General features: G+C 29.9%; 1 protein-coding gene and 1 pseudogene across 2 annotated transcripts; both read right to left on the bottom strand.

Annotated features, from left to right (window-relative positions):
• Window positions 1-1,113: 1,113 nt before the first annotated feature.
• Window positions 1,114-11,664, bottom strand: LOC129918985 (putative polypeptide N-acetylgalactosaminyltransferase 9). 2 transcript variants are annotated; one of them, XM_055999760.1, is made up of 12 exons: window positions 11,345-11,664; window positions 10,733-11,232; window positions 3,864-4,233; window positions 3,639-3,808; window positions 3,409-3,573; window positions 3,157-3,347; window positions 2,879-3,097; window positions 2,676-2,812; window positions 1,951-2,041; window positions 1,716-1,814; window positions 1,508-1,615; window positions 1,114-1,435 (listed from the first exon to the last, which is right to left on the bottom strand). In XM_055999760.1, the coding sequence occupies exons 2-12, from the start codon at window positions 11,205-11,207 to the stop codon at window positions 1,274-1,276; spliced, it is 2,187 nt and encodes a 728-aa protein (XP_055855735.1). In that variant the 5' UTR covers window positions 11,208-11,232; window positions 11,345-11,664; the 3' UTR covers window positions 1,114-1,273. The 2 variants fall into 2 exon arrangements, with proteins under 2 accessions (XP_055855735.1, XP_055855734.1); XM_055999759.1 differs by having other exon boundaries at window positions 10,733-11,664.
• A 5,034-nt stretch (window positions 11,665-16,698) lies between these two features.
• On the bottom strand, window positions 16,699-20,655 carry LOC129919257 (putative polypeptide N-acetylgalactosaminyltransferase 9; annotated as a pseudogene).
• Window positions 20,656-22,125: the final 1,470 nt, after the last annotated feature.

Raw genomic sequence — 22,125 nt, 5'->3', positions numbered from 1 at the left:
TTTATGGCTTTTGTAAGCTTCTAAAATATCATCAATTTTAATCTATTTTTTTTTTTTTTTTTTTCAGATTTTCGAAAAAAAATCCAAGGGGTACCCATTCAAAAAGTTTCTTGGAGGCCTGATTGCTGAGTTATTGCTTACCAAATATTGTTTTTTCTTACATTCGGAAGAAGATTTTTCGGGTTTAAGTTTCCAAAAACGTTTTGGTTTACAGATATGAGTTCACAGTAAACAGGCCTATCCATTTAGCTTAAAAAAATTGCAAATCTATTTTTTTCAGATTTTTGAAAAATATCCAAGGGGTGCCTAAAAAATGGGTATTTAAAAAAATGTTCTCTAAATCCATCGAGTGATATATTAACAAAAAGGTCTCTCTAATCTCTATTCATAACTGAAAACAAATCAAATTTTGTGTTTTTCTAGCATTCGAAGCAGATTTTTTCGGATTTAAAAAAAGTTTTGAGTTTATTTTTTATAGATAATTTTTTGGAAACAATTTTTTTAAATGAAGTTGGTAAGAAATTTTGTACCAATTCACTGTGCTAATTAAAAAAACCGACAGATGGAGCTCTTATCTAATAAAGATAATTCGATTATGCTGATAGTTTGTTGTTAGACTAATTTTTTTAGGTTGCCTCAGTTAAGAAAAATGTTGAAATTCTCTGAGGTTTTCTGTTTTAATACTCAATACTCGAACTTTCTTCAGTAGATATAAGCGTCATCTATCGTTAAAGCATAGTTCTATTATTTACCACCTTAAAAAATTTATTAAATTGAATTTTCGAAAATTTTTCCAAAAAACAATTTCAATTTTTTTTTTTTTTAAATCCAAAAACTCATTAATTTCAAATTTAACTTTTAAACAAAAGATGTACATTGTTTGAAATCTAACACTTGAATTAAAAAACATAATATATTTTATTTTGTATTTTTTTTAATTTTTTAAATTTAACTTTAAAATTATGTTAATTTAAATAATAATAATCCCAGTTTAGTTTAATATTAGTTTATGATTTAACTTTAAATATACGTTATTTTACCAATTATTTTGTTATTATTGTTTTTTTTTTGTTTTTGTATATATTATTTTATTTTTTCTTTAAATGACTTAATTTAATTAATTTTAATTTTTTGATTTTACAATAATTTCTATCTTCGTGATCTTTTTCTAAAAATATTAAATCCTAAGCCCGCTTATGATTTAATACTTTTGATTTTACTTTACCCTCTTAGAAAATGACTGCATTTTTGTGCATATGGATCATTCTCTATCTCATAATATTGATAGATTCAAATTTTCCAGTTGCCATTTCTGACTAATCCGAACTGGATCACATTCTTCCATCATGACCTTGTATTGTGTAGGATTGATAGTTAAGCATTTTTGAAATGCAACATGTCGAATTTGATTTGTATCAATTAGATAAGTCCAAATCTATGAAATAGAAAATGAAGAATTTATTAATAGAAGTTAATAGAATGATAATATTTTTTTTGTATTACTTACATGATTTCCTACCAGTCCCCAGCAAGGATAAATTCTCACATCTATTCCATCATAATTCAAACATTGTCCACTTCCTTCTATTATACCATCTTTATCCATCGTAAAATACTATAACGTTAAATTAAATTTAAAAAAAGTAAAACAAAAAATAGTTTAATAAATTTAAATTCCGTTCGGTATCGTTATTTTTGTCATCAAGTTCATTTACCTGTTTGTCGCCTCTTTTATGACAAGGAGCTATATCAATAATATTTTCCGTTGTAACTGATGTGTCTAAACAATAATTACCATAGTCCAAATTTCTGATCTAAAATTAAGTTTTTTTTTTTGCAGATTAAATTAAATTATTTTCATTTTTAATTAAACTTGGGTATACATACTAAATTGGATGCAATTTAAAAAAAAAAAATCAATGAAAAGTATACAGCTTCTAATATACTTACCTCTCCATAAGATAAAAATTCCGAAAGTGTTTTTTGTTCAGGAAAAACGTTTTCCAAGTACCATTTAAAACTTTTGCATCCCAAACGTTTTCTGTTAAGAAGCAATTTTTTTAATGGTTTTAATGGCAAATAGTCTATTTAATTAAAAGTGTAAAATAAAGGAAAAAAGCTAATTTTTGACGAGAAAAAAAAAGAGAAAAAAATATTTCGATTGCAAATTATTCAGCAAAAAAAATATTTCGAAATAATTCAGCAATCCGAACTTCTACAAACTTTTGGTTTTCAGTTATAAATAGAGTCTAAAGGTTCCTTTCTTTAGATAAGTCATTTGATGGATTTGGAGAAAATTTTTGAAAATTCCGAATTTTTAGACAATCGGATAATTTTCGAAAATCTTCGAAAAATAAATTCGTAATTTTTTTAACTGAATGCAAAGGCCTGTCCACTGTGATCTCATATCTGTAAACCAAAACTTGTTTCGGGACTTTGATCCGAAAATATCTGCATCCAAATGAAAAAAAAATTATTTTGATTGGAAATTATTCAGCAACCCGAACTCCTACAAACTTTTAGTTTTCAGTTATGAATAGAGTCTAAACAGTCATTTCTTTTGATGTCTCATTCGATGGACTTGAAGAAAATTTTTGAAAATTCCGAATTTTTAGACAAGGGTACCACCCCTTAAATAATTTTCGAAAATCTTAAAAATACAAATAAACTCTTACCTCAATTCTTTTCGTCCTGAAACATCACCAAAATCAATTTTCTCAAAACCAATTCTATGATAGTAATATTTGGCATAGTCATCCATCCAAACTTCAGCCAAACGAATAGAATTCCTTCTTAACACATTTTTTTCGATCTAGAAAAAACAAGTCACATTTTCAATTTCAATTACAACTAGAAGAAGTTAAAAGGATATTCATACATTGTATGGAAAGTTTTCACGAAATAAATGCCCAACATGTGAGCATGGTATAATCTCCAAAGTTCCACCACACATCCATGTTTTGAATGACAATTCCAAATTCTCTGATCCCCAAATATTAAAACCTGGATCATAAGTTCCAAGGTATTCGAAGAAATTACGATCAATTGCAAACATTCCACCTGCCATTGTTGGTGTATAAACGGGTGCAGCTGAGTTCTATAAAAAAAAAAAAATGAATTTCAGGATAATGAATTTTGAATATTGAATTTGGTTACATTATGACGACGATTATGTTCTCTTAGCGGAGTCGTATGCCAGTTGAATTGTAAATTCCAATCGAATCCACCAACATGACTTACACCTTGGTATGTATATTCTAGTGTTGTGTCATTGATACTGTCTATTACTGGACATACAACAGTTTGCGAATTTCTTGCAATGCGATCCAATAAGGGTTCTAACCATCCTGGAAGGACAAATAAAAAAGGATGAAACATTTGGTTAAGATCTGAAAAAGATCTACTTACCTTCGGCACATTCACAATGTGAATCCAGGAATGTTAACACCGGAGATTTTGAATGCCGTACTCCAAGTAATCTCGCCCGAATCAAACCTTCTCTTTTAAGAGTCCTTACGATTTTCACTTTAGGATATGCCTTGAAATATTCTTCCAGTGGTAACTTAAGATGGGCTTTATGAACAAGAAACTGAAGAATGAAGTGCCCCGATACATTTATCAATCTTTTATTAACTTACGCATATCTGAAAAGTCATCTACAAGTATAATATTTCCAATAAGTTTTTCCGGAGATCGATCTAATATTGAATGAACTGTACGCAATAGAATTGACCAGGCTTCATTGTGGAAGCAAATAATCAAATCTGTTGAAGGAAGATTCGGCAAAATCCGACCGGGTTCTTTACACCTAAAAAAGAGATTTACTATCAAAGGAATCACATCACATTACATTCTTATTTTACCATGGATTTCTTAGATCAGGAAGACTACGATGCAGCGAAATAATATCGGAGACATATTGATTAAAAGAATTCTTCTTCCAACCTTCATCGACTAAATTTTGTATTTCAGCTGGTAAAAAAGATGAAAGATAAACTGGTTTACCCATTTCACCGGGAGCTTCATTAACTATAAATGGTGGACTTAGAACATCTTCTATTGGCTTGACTATATAATCTGGAGCATCATCAAGAGGAGCACTTACAACACCTTCTATTAGATCGTCTTTTTCACCTTGAACATCATTTATAACCACAAAATCAGGTAGAATACCTGTTACTGGTTCTTCCATTACACCTTCAAATACAATTGGGGGAATTAGAACACCCGTTTCTGTAAAATTAAATAAAGTTTAATTAATTTGCTAAAAAATTTATTGTTTGCCTTTATGATTTTAAAAGTTGAATAAAAATATAAACCACAGCGAAAAAAATATGAGTCGGTATATACGATAACTTAACAAGCAATCAGATCAGCTTTGCTGAAATGGCGAATAAGAACACCACAAAGAAAATCAGTACCCATTTTAGTCTGACTTTTCCGCAGTGATGCTGAAAAAGGGAAACGCTATTTTGGCAAATTATACAGCTAACTGTGCGCAGAACAGACATATCTAACATGTGTAATAACTAATAACTTTCAGCCTTTAATTTGATTTTGAAAATCAGCTAAATGAAAACATCGACTTCATCAACTACAAGAAACAAGACCTTCATAAGAGGTAGGATGGTGAGTGAGAAAAGTCTCCGTACCTTTACGCCAAATTTTATGGGGGGCGACAAAAAAATAACAAGTTTCCGATCTTAATATAAAGTACTTCGTATATAGCCACTCCCTCCAATCACAATCCAGCCTTGAACGTTTATCATATCAGAACCGAAACGAATTTTCTTTAAACCCGGCTAAATACTGAATTTTTTTCCCCCAACTTAATACCAAGGATATTTGTCCTACCAGAATAATGGAGTACGAAGATCCGAGGAAGGCTTCATGTTAAAATTACCATTTCTCAAAAAATAGAACACGACCAACTTATATGATTTGAACTTTGGTAATTTTTCAAACTTTTTTTTTAATATTAAAATAGGAACCAATAAAATCGAAGCAACCGTACCGGCCGGACTATAAAGCGTACCAACCATTACCACTTCACCACACCACCGATAGCAACAACAACAACATCTTATATTTAAGAATAAGTAAAATGTATAAGAAATTACTCTTTAGTTTATACGATTCACACTTACTTTAAGTAATAATATCACTAAGTAGATGTAAGATTTGTAGGCAAAAACCGAGAATCGTCAACCTTCAAACAGTGCGGCGACTAGTGGAAAAAAATCAAAAAAAAGAATTTGCCAAAAATGTGAAGCAAGTATGCCAAATTCAAGGTATTAAGTCTGAATGAATAAATCGACAGTTAATTTATGATAAAGTTCAATTTTCTGTTGTCAGAGATCCTCAGAAGATCAATAAAAAAAAAACAAACAATTAGAGTAAGATTTGTAGTTACCGGTTAAAAGACCATTTACTGAAGAAAAAAGGAACATATGATATTTTTTTTGCTAGATTTAGTCCAGTCATTTTAGATTTGGTTGTATGGAGGTCTGAGAAATAATTCGCAACTGCAATTCGGACTAAAAATATGAAAGTACACTAGTACAGGAACTAAACCCCCATTTTCCGAACAAATGTCTGGACGACTTTGGCCGCCATTTTGTTTTGAACAGTTTTGCGACTATCGCTTGTAGTTCGGCTAGTTTTGGTCTTATGTCGTTTTCTATTGACTTTTGAGATTTTTGTGTAAAATTCTCAGATTTTCCACTGCAAATAGAATATGAAATCTAGTTTTGTAATTGTGTGCGAAATCTGTGCGTATAAAAAAAATAAAACAACAACAAATGTTCAGACAAATGTCAAACAGAGGAGTGTATGTGAAAGTGCGTGTGTTTGTATGCGTGAATCTTGATAAAAATCCAGAATCAGATTCTTGAATCTCAGATTCATTTTTTTGTCATTATTTTGAATCTCAGGACGCAAATAGATCATGAAATCTGAGATTTGTCCACTATTTCCCCTCTTCACCCCCCCTTTCAGCTGTCAAATTCACAAATCTCATTCTGAGATTCGTCAATAGAAAACGACATTAGAGAATGTTATGAGACAAAGTTGTAGCAAATTTTATTTCCCACAAAAAATGTTAAGTAAGTTTTTATTCTAAAACCTACCATTTGGAGTTATAATGAATTTCGTAAAATGCTATGCTCACTTATTTTTTATATTCACCATAACTTTTTTTTTCAAACTTTTATTAAAAAATTGTTGTTATAAAAGTTAAAGAGCTACTAATTATCTATGTTTGTCTCATACTAAGTTTTTTTGTCCGAGTTGCCGTTTCCTCACTAAAACAAAAATTCAATAAAAAAAAAAAATTTGCAAAAACAGGGTGATTCGAGTAAGTTGAGTTGAGACAAGAAAAAAATCGTACTGGAGGGGGGGTCTATTCCCCCCCCATTTAGCCAGAAGGGGAAATTTTCTAAAAATAATGGCTTAATTTGGAAACAAAATTATTAAAAATCAACGGTTACACCTACAATAACGTGTTATAAGTTTTTGTGAAGATAAAAACTTTGTCTTGTATTTCGTTTTTGAATGAAGCTGTTTTATGAAATAGTTTTTGAAAAATTAATTTTCAAAATCGAAATTTTGAAAAGAAAATAAAAAAAAAAAATCGAACTTTTTTTCAAAATTGTGTGTGATAAAGTTCTAAATTAGTTTTCGAATTTCAATTCTCTGAATTTCAATTTTCTGAAAAACTAAAAGGCATTTTTACCTATCTGGTTTTTAATCTCTAAAATTAAATAAAAACATTAAATATTTAAAACGAAGCTATTATTAAATAACGTCAAACAAAATAGTGTTTCGTAAGTTAATTTACCAACAAGTCCAGCGTGAAAACAAATACAATGGGGTTTCTTATGAAAAATTAGTTTATGTTTTTTCTTACTTTCTCGAAAACTACAAGACATTTTTGCAGCGAGTTTTCTGTATTTAATTGAAAACAAATAAGAGAATTGAAATTCGAAAACTAATTTAGAACTTTATCACACACAATTTTGAAAAAAAGTTCGATTTTTTTTTTTATTTTCTTTTCAAAATTTCGATTTCAAAAACTATTTCATAAAACAGCTTCATTCAAAAACGAAATACAAGACAAAGTTTTTATCTTCACAAAAACTTATAACACGTTATTGTAGGTGTAACCGTTGATTTTTAATAATTTTGTTTCCAAATTAAGCCATTATTTTTAGAAAATTTCCCTTTCTGGCTAAATGGGGGGGGGAATAGACCCCCCCTCCAGTACGATTTTTTTCTTGTCTCAACTCAACTTACTCGAATCACCCTGTTTTTGCAAATTTTTTTTTTTTATTGAATTTTTGTTTTAGTGAGGAAACGGCAACTCGGACAAAAAAACTTAGTATGAGACAAACATAGATAATTAGTAGCTCTTTAACTTTTATAACAACAATTTTTTAATAAAAGTTTGAAAAAAAAAGTTATGGTGAATATAAAAAATAAGTGAGCATAGCATTTTACGAAATTCATTATAACTCCAAATGGTAGGTTTTAGAATAAAAACTTACTTAACATTTTTTGTGGGAAATAAAATTTGCTACAACTTTGTCTCATAACATTCTCTAAGACCAAAACTAGCCGAACTACAAGCGATAGTCGCAAAACTGTTCAAAACAAAATGGCGGCCAAAGTCGTCCAGACATTTGTTCGGAAAATGGGGGGTTTAGTTCCTGTACTAGTGTACTTTCATATTTTGAGTACAAATTGCAGTTGCGAATTATTTCTCAGCAAAAGTATAACTTGACTGGACTAATTCATATTCAGGAGAGAAAATATAATCATTCTAACTGCATATTTTTTATTCTACATGTAAATTTAAATTTTTTTTGAGAGTCCAAATCAAAGCTTCTTTGTTCGTGGTAAGTACTAACTTTGATAAGCCATATATTTTGAGAGGGGTCAGATGGGAAAAAAGTGTTTTTATTTAAAAAAAGAAAACAATTATATCTTTTAAAAAAAGTAAGTTTTGTCTGCAGAAACTTGCGCTTTCTCTTGCAACAAGTGTTTGTTTACGAGTATTTTTTACATAATGTGTTCAGCTAGGGAGCTTTTTGATGTTTGTTTTTCCAACCCAACAGCCCGATTGCGTGGTGTTTTGCAGTTAATAAAGTCAAAACTAAATATGCAATCAAATTTAGAGCCTGAAAATCAAGAAATCTTAGCAAAACACTTGTTTTTTTTATTTTTTTCCCGAATTCCCATACATACAAGTTCCTGGATCGAATCATGTATACAAAAGTAGGCGTGGCAGGGGGCGAATAGGGTCGACACTATTTTTTACTTTTGAACTCGCCTAGATAATCAAATTTCTTCAATTTTATTCAAATTGTGCAAGCCGTTTTCTAGATATAAATATGCACACTCAGAAGTGGGCGTGGCAGGGGGCGTGGAAATTTCGATAATGTTTGTAAAACGTGTTGTTATTACATTTAAAAACAATTTTTTTTCCAAAGTCAACTTTTTTTTTAAATTTGATTTTTTTCCAACATCTCCATACAATCAACGCACTGTGCGCCGCCGCTACTAAAGTTGAATAGCAACTTGGTTATGGTGCCAGAGGTCCGTTCCGACTTTTTGAAGCAAAAGTTTATTTAGTTTTAATATATAACTCTTTCACCCTCGTTAAGAGACTGTGCTTCCCACTCACTTTGAGACTGGGCTTTCTCCGAGAGTTATTAGGTAGCGCTCTATTCACCTTCGCTAGGAGGTGTGGTGTGCACCAGAATATTCCCTCTCATCTTGGGCCTGGGCTAATTCCCACTCAACCTGAGAACGGGCTTTTCTAATCAGAGCATGTTAGGGTATAACATTGTTTAATAAATAAAAATGTAAATAATTTAATAATTATAAAAGAAAGTAGTTAGTCTATTGAATGAATAAAGAACATAAATAATTGGAAAGAATTCGGTGTTTTTACTCTAACTGAGTTTTAAGATTGCTTTTCTCAGGACGAACCTTGGATTCCGGCGAGCTTACCTCAGCCTTTGAAAATTAAGCATCACAGTTGTGAAAATTTTTTCTGTATGCCAAGGGCGTCTTTAAAAAAAATAGAATGTTCGAAATTCGAACATTCTTTTTTATTCGAAGATACAAATTATCGAATCTGAGTTCGATCTTTTGTCCTAATCCTCTTAAGTGCATTGTACAGTACTTTAATTATGTCCATTATAAGTTGAAAATTTAAGTTGTCAAAATTGGAAGTTTTATCGGAAATATACATATGTAGGTCTTCTGTGCTAACAACCATTAAAACTACTAACGTTGAGGTAATCAACGGAGAAATCGTTCAAGCCTTTGCGTACTATTTTGAAGACTCTTTTCATTAAATCTACCTGTGAAAACTAATTGGCTGCATATGTTTCAAGAGAATTGTTCAGCGATAAAAATACAGCCATAGTGATCAACACAAAAGAAATCCAGGAATCATTTACAAGAGCCACCCAAGAAATCAGTAGAACCTTGGTAGACTTTACGAAAGTCTGAGATGATCTTTATCTTATTTTATCTTTATCATAATCATCATCATCAATCAACTAAATAAAAGCTATTCCGAAAAAAGCCAAGTAAACCCTTCCAAATCAGAAAGTGTTTACCGAAAACGGTCAGCACTCGGAAGAGGACTTCTATCGTTCTTCCCGATGGAGTGAAAAGCGAGGTCAAATATCTAGATTATTCTAAAAGTCAAACTGTCAACGACCTGCTACAGTTTTAAGCATTGTATGTAGCTGAAGCGAAACGAAAAAAATTTACAGTCTCCAATCTCGACGGCGAAAACGCTAACGAAAAAATATCATCGAGTATTCCGGTAAAGTCAAAGTAAAAATTTCCAATTTTATTTACAATCAAGAGAAAACATAAAAAAATAAGTTTTTAAAGAAGAAATAAATGAAGTAAAAAAGCAAAAAGTGTCATCACAGCTCTTTGAATCAAGAAAAATATGAAAACAAACATATGAACCAATAAAAAGTAAGTGATAACTGAATGAAAACTCTCCAATTTTTCCCAAATGCCACAACATTTTTGAATTAGCTTACTTTTAAGGAAGGTCAATGAATTTCACGAAGGAATGCTTCGCAAGTCAGGAACTGAAATTCTTGTTAACTTGATGCTTAACAGAACACAATGAACAAATCCCATGTAATAAGGACCTAGGACCTAGAGATCTATACTCATTTCCGAATCCGACATTGTAGAAACTTAAAATGTTGTTCCAAATCCAAACGGTTCTCAAGAAGTGCTGTTTAAAGAATCAAGCTAGTCAATTTAAAAAGCATAGATACTTGATGGTGAAACAGCTGTAGAATACTGTCGATAAACGTTGTATATGAGGACTGATTTTTAAGTGAAATCATACATAAAGTTAATGAACCGAGAAACTCAATGTTTAGTAGAGCCAATAATGAAACAGAACATTTGAAAAGGGTTTGATGGAGACAACGTTCAATAAAATTTACTGATTAGTCACTACTTCCTGACTACTCAAAATTAAAAACCATTTAAATTTCGCCAGCTGGCAGCCACTGTCTGCCAGCAAAAATTGAACTTGTTTAACTTTATAAACTGCTGATACACACTTGCCAGCTGTCACATCCGAAAAAAAACTACAAACTTCCAGTACGCTTTTATAAAAATTTCCATTGTTTTAAATCCACTTTCATGGGCACATGTGAAAACAATAATCAAAACTTATCCTCACCTTCTTGTTGATCAACTATTTTATTTACTATTTGATCAGCTGCTTTTGGCATTGCTGCTTTTGCCACTTCTGCTTGACGATTTTTGAATTTAATAATCCAATCTTCAAGTGACAATCCTTCTTTATTGTTAAGAATCGATTCGAATTCTTTATAAACATCATGGTGATTAGTCTTAATGAGTTTCTCGGCGGTAGGTAGTCGTGGTATGTCCTTATTTTTGTTATCCACAAATGGAGGAACATTAACAAAAGGACCAACTTGAATTGAATTATCCAATTTATCCGCTTTAACTCCGACAGGTTCTGCTGGAATAGGTCCATCTCTCTTAGACAACCTCAAAGGCTCTTCAATATTTTCGGTAACGCTTATCGAATTATCGATTTTTCTTGGCATGCAAGCAATGATAAAACATAACGCCGTTAAAGCTGCAACAGCTTTAACTATCGAATTTAAACGACGTTTTACAAATGCCATGTTTTGCTGCTTGAAGTTGTGGGATCTTAAAGGAAAAGACCAAGAGTTATTAAACATCAGGCTTAAAAGTTCAAAAAGTTCTTTTTAAAAAAATCAGTCTTGTGTCTTTTTAGAAAAAAGACAACCTTTTCTATTACCTTGTTCGAAATTTAATGAAAAATAAATACCCTTTTCAAGTGCTTTTTTCGTAAATCCAAGAAACTCTCTTTAACTTGATCACTTTCGGCTTAAGCGCTATACTCATTTAACCTTTAAAAAAATGAATAAATTCGACAGGAACCGTCAACAAATATTTTACTACTGTTCTCCAAGTCATATGTTTTTTTTAATTTTCGAGCAATATCTTCAACGAAGCTTTAACATCTTATTATTTTTGCCAACCAATTATACAAATAAAGTATAAAGACTTAATGTAAACACAGCTGGCAATACAATATTTCTAAAACTTTGTGTATCGTACCCACTAAAAATGAAATTAAAATCCAACCAAAAACAAATAAAAAAACATGAGTGTTTTCAAGGTTGTGTTTCAAAACAAAACACATTGGGGCGTATTCGTCTTATTATTAGAAAAGACAATTTTTGTTTTAATATCATTACAATCTAGATGGAATTTGTCAAGCAACAATGATTACACTAGTCTACAACAGAAACATTTTTTTTTGGTCACCAAGTGCAGTTATACTTTTCATAAAGATTTATACAAAAAAAACTCGATAATCTAATCTTAAAAAAAATGTTTATGGATTGGTTTTCGAGATATGATTTTTCAAAGTTTTTTTTGTCGTCGTTATTCCTATAGTTTACTTAGTATTCGGCTAATATCTTGAGTAATAAATGACCAATCTGTACAAAAGAACCAGCACTTGGAAGCTGAATAAATAAGCAAGATACACGCAAATAACTTTTCTTTGTCACTTCAAATGTTAAAGTGCAATCAAAACATTTTTTAAAAATCGATATATAGAAAATTTTTGAAAAAAAAAATTCTTACTGAAAGAAAAATTCAAAATCTATTGAATCCTCGCAGTTTTAAATTTGTTTGTGTAGTACACTATCAAGCAAAGATAATAATATATCTACTTTTATCAAAATCTCTGTATAAGTTGTAAAGATATGATTATTTTCATTACGATCAAAAATGTATGTTACTTTCTAAGTTTTTAGCCTGAACTACATCAAAACACAAAGTCAGAAAAGTACAAAAAAGTAAACACGATGTTTTTTCTTGTTCCCCCTAGTAGCTTGTTTGTATATCTCTCTTTCATTTGTGGGTAAGAATGCGCACTTCTCCCCATATTAAACTTTTCTTTTTTCAACAGGACAGAAACATTTGAAACTTGAATTTTGAAAAACGAAGGCTGTTATTCATGAATTCCAAAAAAGAAAGGCCGTAATCTTCTAATTTAATTCGAAATTTTTTTTTGTTTGTTTTGTTTTATAAATAGTGAGGCGGCTTAGCATTAAAAAAGAGGTCAATCGTGCACTTTGTGATAAAAGCATGAAATTAACATCGTTGGTAGTACTCAATTTAAGAGTTATTTTGAGATATTGGGCCACCTTGTATTCCATTCGGAAGGGTAGATACAAGACTTTTTCTGTGTTGCACTCGATTTGTTGCATATCGTAGTATAGGCAATGAAATATTGTATTAATATGATACATGATTTCGAGGTATTTTCTAACGCCCGATCGAATAAAATCAATACTAAAATGTCTCGACCATCATGTAAAAAGTTATTGGACTCTTTATGAATTGTCTTTTACTCAAAGAGCGAGAGTCAAAATATTATCAAGTACTCCTTGAAAAAAAGTGGTAGGTTGATAAAATTTCTTGTGGACGTTTCATATACCATAGAAAAAAATAATAAAATATGTTCATCAAAAAATTTCAGGTCAAAGGGTGTTTTTTTTTTAGCGAGAAAGAACACTTTTGAAATGGTACCATTGCAGCACATGGAAAATTTTTGCATTTTTTTGAACCGCATATATATTTTATACATCGTATGCGAATCAAAAATAATCAAAAAATGAATTATATTTACCATGGAATGTTGAATTTTCATGCAAAACTTAAATTGCTTGCTTTTATTTTTTATTGAATTTTCATACAAATTAATGTTTTGAAGGAGTGAGGTGCAAAAGTAAAAGTATGAAAAATAATTGTGCAGTTTGTGATAAAAGGATCAAATTAATAGGATTGTTAGTACAATATGTAACCCTCATTTTAAGATATTGGGCCTTTTAATATTTCACCTATGAGGATGCACATGAGCCATCTAATAATCACAAATTTCACAAAACTTCATTTAAATTGCTTTCTGTGCATCGTTATAAACATCTTTAAAGGTAAAATATTAAGTGGCCCAATATCTTTAAATGAGGGTTATATATTGTACTAACAATCCTATTAATTTGATCCCTTTGTCACAAACTGCACAATTATTTTTCTTACTTTTACTTTTGCACCTCACTCCTTCAAAACATTAATTTGTATGAAAATTCAATAAAAAATAAAAGCAAGCAATTTAAGTTTTGCATAAAAAATTCAACATTCCATGGTAAATATAATTCATTTTTTGATTATTTTTGATTCGCATACGATGTATAAAATATATATGCGGTTCAAAAAAATTCATAAATTTTCCATGTGTTGCAATGGTACCATTTCAAAAGTGTTCTTTCTCGCTAAAAAAAAAACACCCTTTGACCTGAAATTTTTTGATGGACATATTTTATTATTTTTTTCTATGGTATTAGAAAAGTCCACCCTAAATTTTATTAACCTACCACTTTTTTTCAAGGAGTACTTGGTAATATTGTGAATCTTGCTGTTTGAGTAAAAGACAATTTATAAAAAGTGCAATAACTTTTTACATGACGGTCCAGGCATATTGCTATTGGTTTTATTCGATCGGGCGTTAAAAATTACCTCGAAATCATGTATTATATTAATAAAAAGGTTTCATCAGCTATACTATGATATGCAACAATGCGGGTGCAACACAGAAAATCTCTTGTATCTACGCTCCTGGATTTAATACAAAGTGGCCCAATATCTCAAAATAACTCTAATATTGAGTAATACCCATGATATAAATTTCATGCTTTTATCACAAAGTGCACGATTTAGATGCTAAGCCGCCTCACTAAAATAGAGTTTAAGTTTTTGTATTTGAACTTAATTTTTTTTTTTTCATTAACATTTTCATTAATTTTAGTGAAAACTTGAAAGTTTTGAAATAAAGTTTTGTTTAACTTAGTATAATATTAAGTTTTTAGACATTTAGTTGCCGTAAATTGTCAAGATTCCTATTAAAATTATGTGCGCGCTCTTACCCAAGATTTTGCGCGATCTTACTCTGACTTTGGGGCAAGAGTGCGCACTTCGACTTCATTTGGTTTTTGTTTTTAATCATATGAAATATTTAAACTAAAAAACTTTTTTTCTGTGTTTTCTTGTTCCCAAAGTATAGGTTTATCAAATCTAAAAAACATTATGCTGATATCTCTTACAGAATCTTCGCAATTTCGCCTTAAAGTGAAAAGTGCGCGCACTTACCCCAACTGACTCTAAATATACATGTGATTTCTATATTTTGAGCTTTGTTTAATTTTTTGTACTTTTTCGACTTTGTGTTTTCGTAGATAATTAAATTTTGAAGGATCCCTTTTTAAAATTTTTGAAATTAAAAAATTGTTTAAAAGGAAAACGTTGAGCTGAATGTATACAAAATTTGCGTATTCATAAGTCAACTGATGAGTCCACTTGGACGAAACGCCAAATTTTTGTTTGGGCTAAAGGCCGTAAAAAGATATATTAAATCAATTATCGTACAACTTTCTACAGTTTAAAAAATATTTCACTAATGTCTCGTTTTTGAAAACTGAGTGTTGTTTATCCTTTCTTCTTGTCACTATTAAAATTAATTTTTTTAAAATACAGTAAGTACGTGTGACGTTGTTTCTTTCTTTGCACTTTTTCAAATATTTATAATTTTATATGTTTTTTTTTTTTTTTTTAATTTTAAGCCAATGGCAGAATAACTTCGCCCCACTGTACATTTGGCAGCACTTTTTGCTTCTATCTCAAAACGAAATATTATTTTGACCAGGTTTTATCTTTGTGCATAATAAACACTTGTTTTTTTTACAACTTTGAAAATTGTTTCCTAAAATTTGACAAGCTGCTGTTAAAGTGCCAGGCGTTCATTTTTTTTTTTTTTTTTTTGGTGAATTATGTTAGTCTGGTTTATCTACAACTCAGTATCTACTATTTTTTTTTTTTTAATTTTATTCGCAAAACAAAATAAAAACAAATATTTACCTGTGTAACTTGTTTTTGTTTAGCATTTAAAATGAAAATGAGTAGTTACTAAGTTTTTTAGAAAAAAATAATAAAAAAAAAAAAAAAACAAGACTACGCCAATATAGTAAAGAATACAAACTACACATGCTGGTTAGTTGATTTATTATACCTACATAATTTACTTACTTGATATAAATATTATTAAATATTTTGTCCGAGTCAAAACATACTGCACTCGGTTTTTCTAACTTTCGTATTTTAATAGGTACTACTCATACTCATAGAATAAATATGATTGAGTTAAATGGCCTTTATTTTGGTAAAACATGGATTTTTCGTAATTCACTTAATTTTCAAAATATATCAACGAAATATCAGCAAGCCGAAAAGCCTCCTCCTCCAGCTTACGAACCTTGCTTAACCACTTTGGAAATGTTATACCTACTACCCCTTGAGAACTATATCACAGACTAACATGATTTTTTGCATTTTTTTTTTTTAATAATTTTGAGTCTTCATTGACTAGACAATGTTCGCTTTTTTTTTAATTCAGGAAGTTTTCAACTTAAAATTTCGCAAGAGATTGTATTTGGTACATTTTTGAAACTTTAAGCTATTTAATCGTAAACATTTTTGGACTTCGACAAAAAAGAAACAATAAACCCATAGCAACCCTGACAGCATTTAATAGTTAATCCCATTTTGAAAGCTCACAAAGTTTCAATAGATTAGATTTTTAGATTTAAAATAAATAAGAATTGTGAACAGAGGCCATTTTTGACCCCCCTCAAACTTCTATGCCATAGATTTCAGAAATTGAAAAATCGCTTCATTTGTTGAGCTGATGGTCAAAAACAAATTTTTCAAATAATCTTAAAACTTGGTAGGTAATTAAAAGAAAAATTTGTCAAGAGAACAATCAAAATTTAATTGATAGAAATTTAAATCCACACTTTAGAACTTGGTACATTTTTACATCTCAGTACTTTTTGTGTCTGGCCAGCTATCCAACTTTATAGGATTTTAAACAAACTATGCAAATGCATTAAATATGTTTTTTAATTTCGTTTTGTTCAAATAATTTTTTTTAATTAATAATTACAAAAATTTCTTATAAACAATAACTTTTTTGGACTTAATACAATTTTATATAATTTTAATTATTAAATCTATTTTTTCTACTTTTATTTTAATGTAGTCATAATTGAGGTAGTTTCATGAAAACCATATAATTTTTTTGCATCATAGTTTTCCATATACCATTTTTGCCAAACATGATTTGGATCACATTTTTCTGTTATAAGTTTATCTTTCTTTTCATTGACTGCTAAGCACGTATCAGTCCATACATGCCGAATTTGACTTGAATCAGTATTATAATTCCAAAACTGTGAAAAGAAATAAAAAAATATTTTTATACTTTATTTTCTGTTTACATGAATGAAATTTTATCATTGAATTTACCTGATTTCCTTTCATTCCATGGCATTTATAGAGCGTTACATTTTTCTTATCATAATCCAGACAATGTTCGTCCCGCCTTATTTCACCAATTTTACTCATCGTAAAGAACTATTTATTGTAATAAATATCAAAATGCATTAGTTAATACGTTTTAAATAAAATTCAATTATTTTTTACTATGAAAAATAAACAATCTAATAAAATGATACAGTAAATAAAAGTTAGAGTTAATGATGAAATTTATAAGAAAATCATTTGGTTTTGTAATTTTTAGCAATAATTTATTTATGATGTGTGTTATTATTTTAATAAATTTTATGTCTATTTTTCTATTTAATACTTTAATTCTGTTATAATGATCGCTTTTAAATTTGATAAAACGATGAATAAACCACAGTAAATTATTTTATTGACTTCAATTTTCTTTAAATAAAAATTATAATAAAGATTCGTTCTTGTTGATTCTCATTGATTTGAATGACCTTTTTATGGAACAATTTGTATGTAGAGTTTAATGAATTGAACTTGTTTGTGGGATTGTATCATAATTGTTTAAACCGCAAGAGAATATCAAAAAAAAATTGTTAAAATATTTTTTAAAAATTAATTAAATAAAAAACCTTATTTCAAAGTTTTCAGAATAAAATGACTGAAATTAATGAAAAACATTTTCGTTGTTTATTTTTTTTTTTTTTTTTTAATTTGTATTTTACATTTTTGCTATGAAAATATTTACGGGTAGACATAATGATTACAAAAAAAATTATATAAAATACCTGATTGCCATTCGTCCCATGTCAAGGCCAAAGGTTGACGGATAAAGGTTTACTTTGAAAATCAAGACATAACGATGTAAAATTGTTTCGTATCTGTAAAGTTAAATGATAGTTCATTGCAAATTTAATTTTATTTTGAAATAGTAACCTCTCCATATGCAACTGATTCATCAGGAATCAAAAGCTCAGGATAAATATTTGTCAAGTACCATTTGAAACTTTTACAACCCAAACGTTTTCTAAAATAAATATAAATTATAATGACATGAAACATGAAACAAAGAAAAAAATTATTGGAATGAATTACGATACGAATGTTAAGCCTGTTTTTTAAGTAAATGCTGTTTTAATTGATGACATAATTAATTTTTTGTATTTTGTTTTTTAAACCTTAAAAACTCTCTTTTCTACAGAGAAATTTTCATGTACCCCACCGTGACAAAAAGTTATCCGTCCAGCGTTAGTAGTCCAGTAATTTTAGGTTTTATCTGCGGAAAAATTCCTACTGGGCTGAATTTTGGTATATAGCTTAATGACGGCTTTGTTATGAAGATGTGAAAAATCGACATTGATATCGTGTCCGCGTTAAGAGTTATAGGGGTCAAAAGGTCACTAAAAGTATTTCGCAAATATCTCGCGACCTATTGATCGGAGGTCATCAGAGGTTAGATAAAAATTGATGGTCGTGAAATTATCTACAACATATGCCCAGCACATTTTTCTATAAGATGAACCGTTTCGCGAGTAGAGCGCAGAGAAGGTGACTAGATTGCACTCACATACGAAAAAATACATATTTTTGGTTTATTTATAGCTCGATTTTTGAGGTTTTTATCGAAGTAGCTTAAATTTTTTTAGTTTTATTAACTTATCTTATTACGTAAATACGAATTAACTAAAAAAAAAATAAAAATGTACACATTGGGATAAAAATTATTATGCAAAAGGGGGAACCACGTTTTTTGGAAATGTTGTATGTTGCCCTTTTTTGTACAATAAGTGCCTTCGTTATTAAGAACACCTTTTTTAAACATGGTTCAATTTTAGTTTTGAGCTTGTTATCAATTTTCTAAACATGAATTCCATAGAAAATGTCATTTGGAGCTTCTCAAGAGAAAAGTTGCAGAATACCTTATAACAGTACAAAATTAGCTGCTGAAAAAGCTTAATGGTAATTTAAGGTTTATAGAGTGTAACGGGTGTGACGTTACTTCGGTGACTTTTAGAAGCTGTATGATACTAAAAATCTTACCTCAATTCTTTTCTTCTTGAGACATCTCCTAAATCACCTATAGAATTACCAATTCCTTGGTAATAATATTTCGCATAGTCATCCATCCAAACTTCAGCTAAACGAAAATTATTTCTTTTTATAACATTTTGTCCATTTTTCCACTAAAAAGAAAAAAAAAAACATTCAAATAAGTAAAAAATTTCACAAAAACAAATTTATTTGCAGTTGTACATACTTTATGCGGTGACTTATCACGAAACAAATGCCCAACACGTGAACATGGTATAATCTCTAATGTTCCACCACACATCCATGTTTTAAATGATAATTCTAAATTTTCTGCTCCCCAAATAAAAAAAACCAGGATCATAAGTTCCAAGATGTTCAAAAAAGTTACGATCAATTGAAAATAGTCCACCCGCCATTGTTGGCGAATAAACTGGCTCAGCAGAATTCTATTGAATAAGGAATTCTATTGAATAAGAATAAGAAACTTTGTTATTTATAAAGAAAAAAAACTAAGTTTAAATAAAAAATATTCATTGTTTTTTCCCTTACATTACGACGTTTCTCTTCTCTTTCTGGAATAGGATACCAGTCAAAATGTAAATCCCATTTGAAACCTCCAATATTAATGACAGAACCTTTTGTGTAGTGATAATGCAATGTTTCTGAATTAATTCTATCGATTACCGGACAAACAACGTTTGTTGAATTTTTTGCTATGCGATCGAGTAATGGTTCCAACCAACCTGAAAGTAGGTAAAAGAAACAACAAATTGAAAATGAAATATCCTAAGGAATAAGCTCTATCTCAAAGAGTTTAAAGAAGTCCAAGAAGTTATACTTACCAATAGTACATTCACAATGTGAATCCAAAAATGTTAATATCGGTGCTTTTGAATATCGTGCTCCAAGCAATCTTGCCCGAATCAAACCTTCTCTTTTTGGCGCACGTATAATATCGACTTTAGGATATGCTTTCAAATAATCTTCCAACTCTTTTCCTAAGTGTGCTGTCAGAAAGAACAAATAAATTTAAGTTCAAGACAAGTTATCGGTCTACTTACGCATATCAGAGAAATCATCGACAAGTATAATTTTTTCGATAAGTTCTTCCGGAGACCGATCCAATACCGAATGAACCGTTCGTAGTAGAGTGGACCAAGCTTCGTTGTGGAAACAAATAATTACATCTGTGGAAGGTAGATCCTTCTGGTAGCGACCGGGTTCCTTACACCTAAAAAAAATGATACTAATATTGAAAAAAATTGAAGCTATAAAAGTGCTTATAACAAATATGTACCAGTCATCTCTTATATCAGGGAGGCTTCGATGCAACGAAATGAGGTCAGACGCGTACTGATTGAAAGCATTTTTCTCCCAACCCTTGTCGAACATCTCTTTTGCTGCCGGTGGTAAGTCGGATGGGATAATTACGGCCTCGCCATTTTCACCTGGACCGTCCTCACTTTCATGGTTTGCTAATTGTGTGTCTTCCTCTATCGCATTATCAATCCCAGATCTCTCTCCATTATTAGTACCAAGTTTCTTGGTATCGACCTTTCCAGTCGACTTGTCAAATTTTAAGAGAGTATTTTCTAGATCACCAACTGCTATTTCAGAAACGCCTTTATCACTATCACTTAACAACGCTAAGGGCATTCCACTCAATTTTGACGGTCTTCTTGTGACATTTAAGAATAGGAAAAATGTAGTGATTAACGTAAAAAACGTTAAAACTGCGACATATTTCGTAAATGACTTTGGACGATGTCGGCAAAGAATAAGCATGGTTTGTTAATAACAAAAAAAGTCAAAACTTGAAGTTTGAAAATCGATTTAAATTTATATTATGATTTTAATAATTCAGCAACTATGGCCGAAATATTTGCTAAATAAACTATTTTATTTGGAAAAGTATTCAATTTTCAACTTTTTTCACTGGAAATCGATCACTGTTATACAACTTTTAAACAATTATTGAGTTTTGTTTTATTAAAATGAATTATTTCTACAAAAATTATGTGAACAACTATTTCACGACTGTTTTCTAAATTTTCTGATTTCATAATGAATTCTATCTTTACCATAAACTTATAGACTAGAAAACTACATATTTTGGTAACTAACCAACTAAACAAATAAAGCAGAACAATGCTTTCCACAGATTGTCAATATAGTAGCCTCACAAGTTGAAAACTTAAATAAACAGGAAATAATTCGTGAAAGTATCACAAATCAAACACAGATCGCGTTTTGGATCTTTTTCAGCAAATTAAATTAAAACAGCGCTAATTTTAAGATTTTAAGAACCATAATTAAATGAATGTTTTTTTACTTATTTGGAAATACTTTCACTTTTCAAAAGAAAAAATCAATCACCGAGAACGGGGAAAAGATCTCAATTTTCTTGAGTTCTTAGTCGAGTAGGGACTTCAGGCCAAACATTTATCACACTCATCGGCAACACATATTTCAAAACGATACAACTTTTCTAATTTTTGTATGTGTTTTTGTTTTTTTTTTTTATATTAATTTTAAGCCAATGGCTAAGGAACTTCGCTCTACTGTACATGAGGCTATATAGACCAGGTGTTATCTTATAGCGCATATAATAAACACTTGTTTTTTTACAAGTAAGTTTTAGAAAAGAAAACACAGCTGTTATCACTACACATAAAAATAGTAAAAAAAAAAAATAAATAAATAAAGACTACGGATAGTAAAGAATACAAATTATGCGGGTTACTTGATTACGTATCATGTAATATTTTATCTGAGTCAAAACTTTCTGAACTTTGACCATTGCCTCCCATTGAGAACAATATTCCAGACTGTACGTTTTTTGCATATTTTTTTAATTAAAATATTATATTTTCAACATAAATTTTTGAGAAAAATTTCCAAAAAAAAAAACATTCAAAGAACTTATTAATCAACAACAAATTGGTTAGCTCTTAACAAAGAACAAGTTAAAAATTTGTCTTGTCCAGATTTTTGAACCTGTAAGCTTTTTAGAAGCATACATTTTAGCCCTACAAACTTGTGTGAATTACATAAAAAGACTTAAAATACCTAAATCATATCCAAAATATAGTCTAGTGAGAGTTGAATAATTTTTTACATGCTCTT

This window comes from Episyrphus balteatus, chromosome 4 (genome assembly GCF_945859705.1).
Source record: "Episyrphus balteatus chromosome 4, idEpiBalt1.1, whole genome shotgun sequence".
Classification (NCBI taxonomy): Eukaryota; Metazoa; Arthropoda; class Insecta; order Diptera; family Syrphidae; genus Episyrphus; species Episyrphus balteatus.
The sequence above is the reverse complement of the archived record's forward strand: the minus strand, read 5'-3'. Positions and strand labels throughout refer to the sequence as shown.

What these genes read in the sequence shown, in the direction of transcription:
- LOC129918985 (XM_055999759.1), bottom strand. Translation starts at nt 11,264, where the DNA reads ATGTTTAATAACTCTTGGTCTTTTCCTTTAAGATCCCACAACTTCAAG. An exon ending in AGATGACTTTTCAGATATGC is followed by an intron (nt 3,574 to 3,638) that starts GTAAGTTAATAA and finishes TTGTTCATAAAG; the next exon opens with CCCATCTTAAGTTACCACTG. An exon ending in ACATTGTGAATGTGCCGAAG is followed by an intron (nt 3,348 to 3,408) that starts GTAAGTAGATCT and finishes TTGTCCTTCCAG; the next exon opens with GATGGTTAGAACCCTTATTG.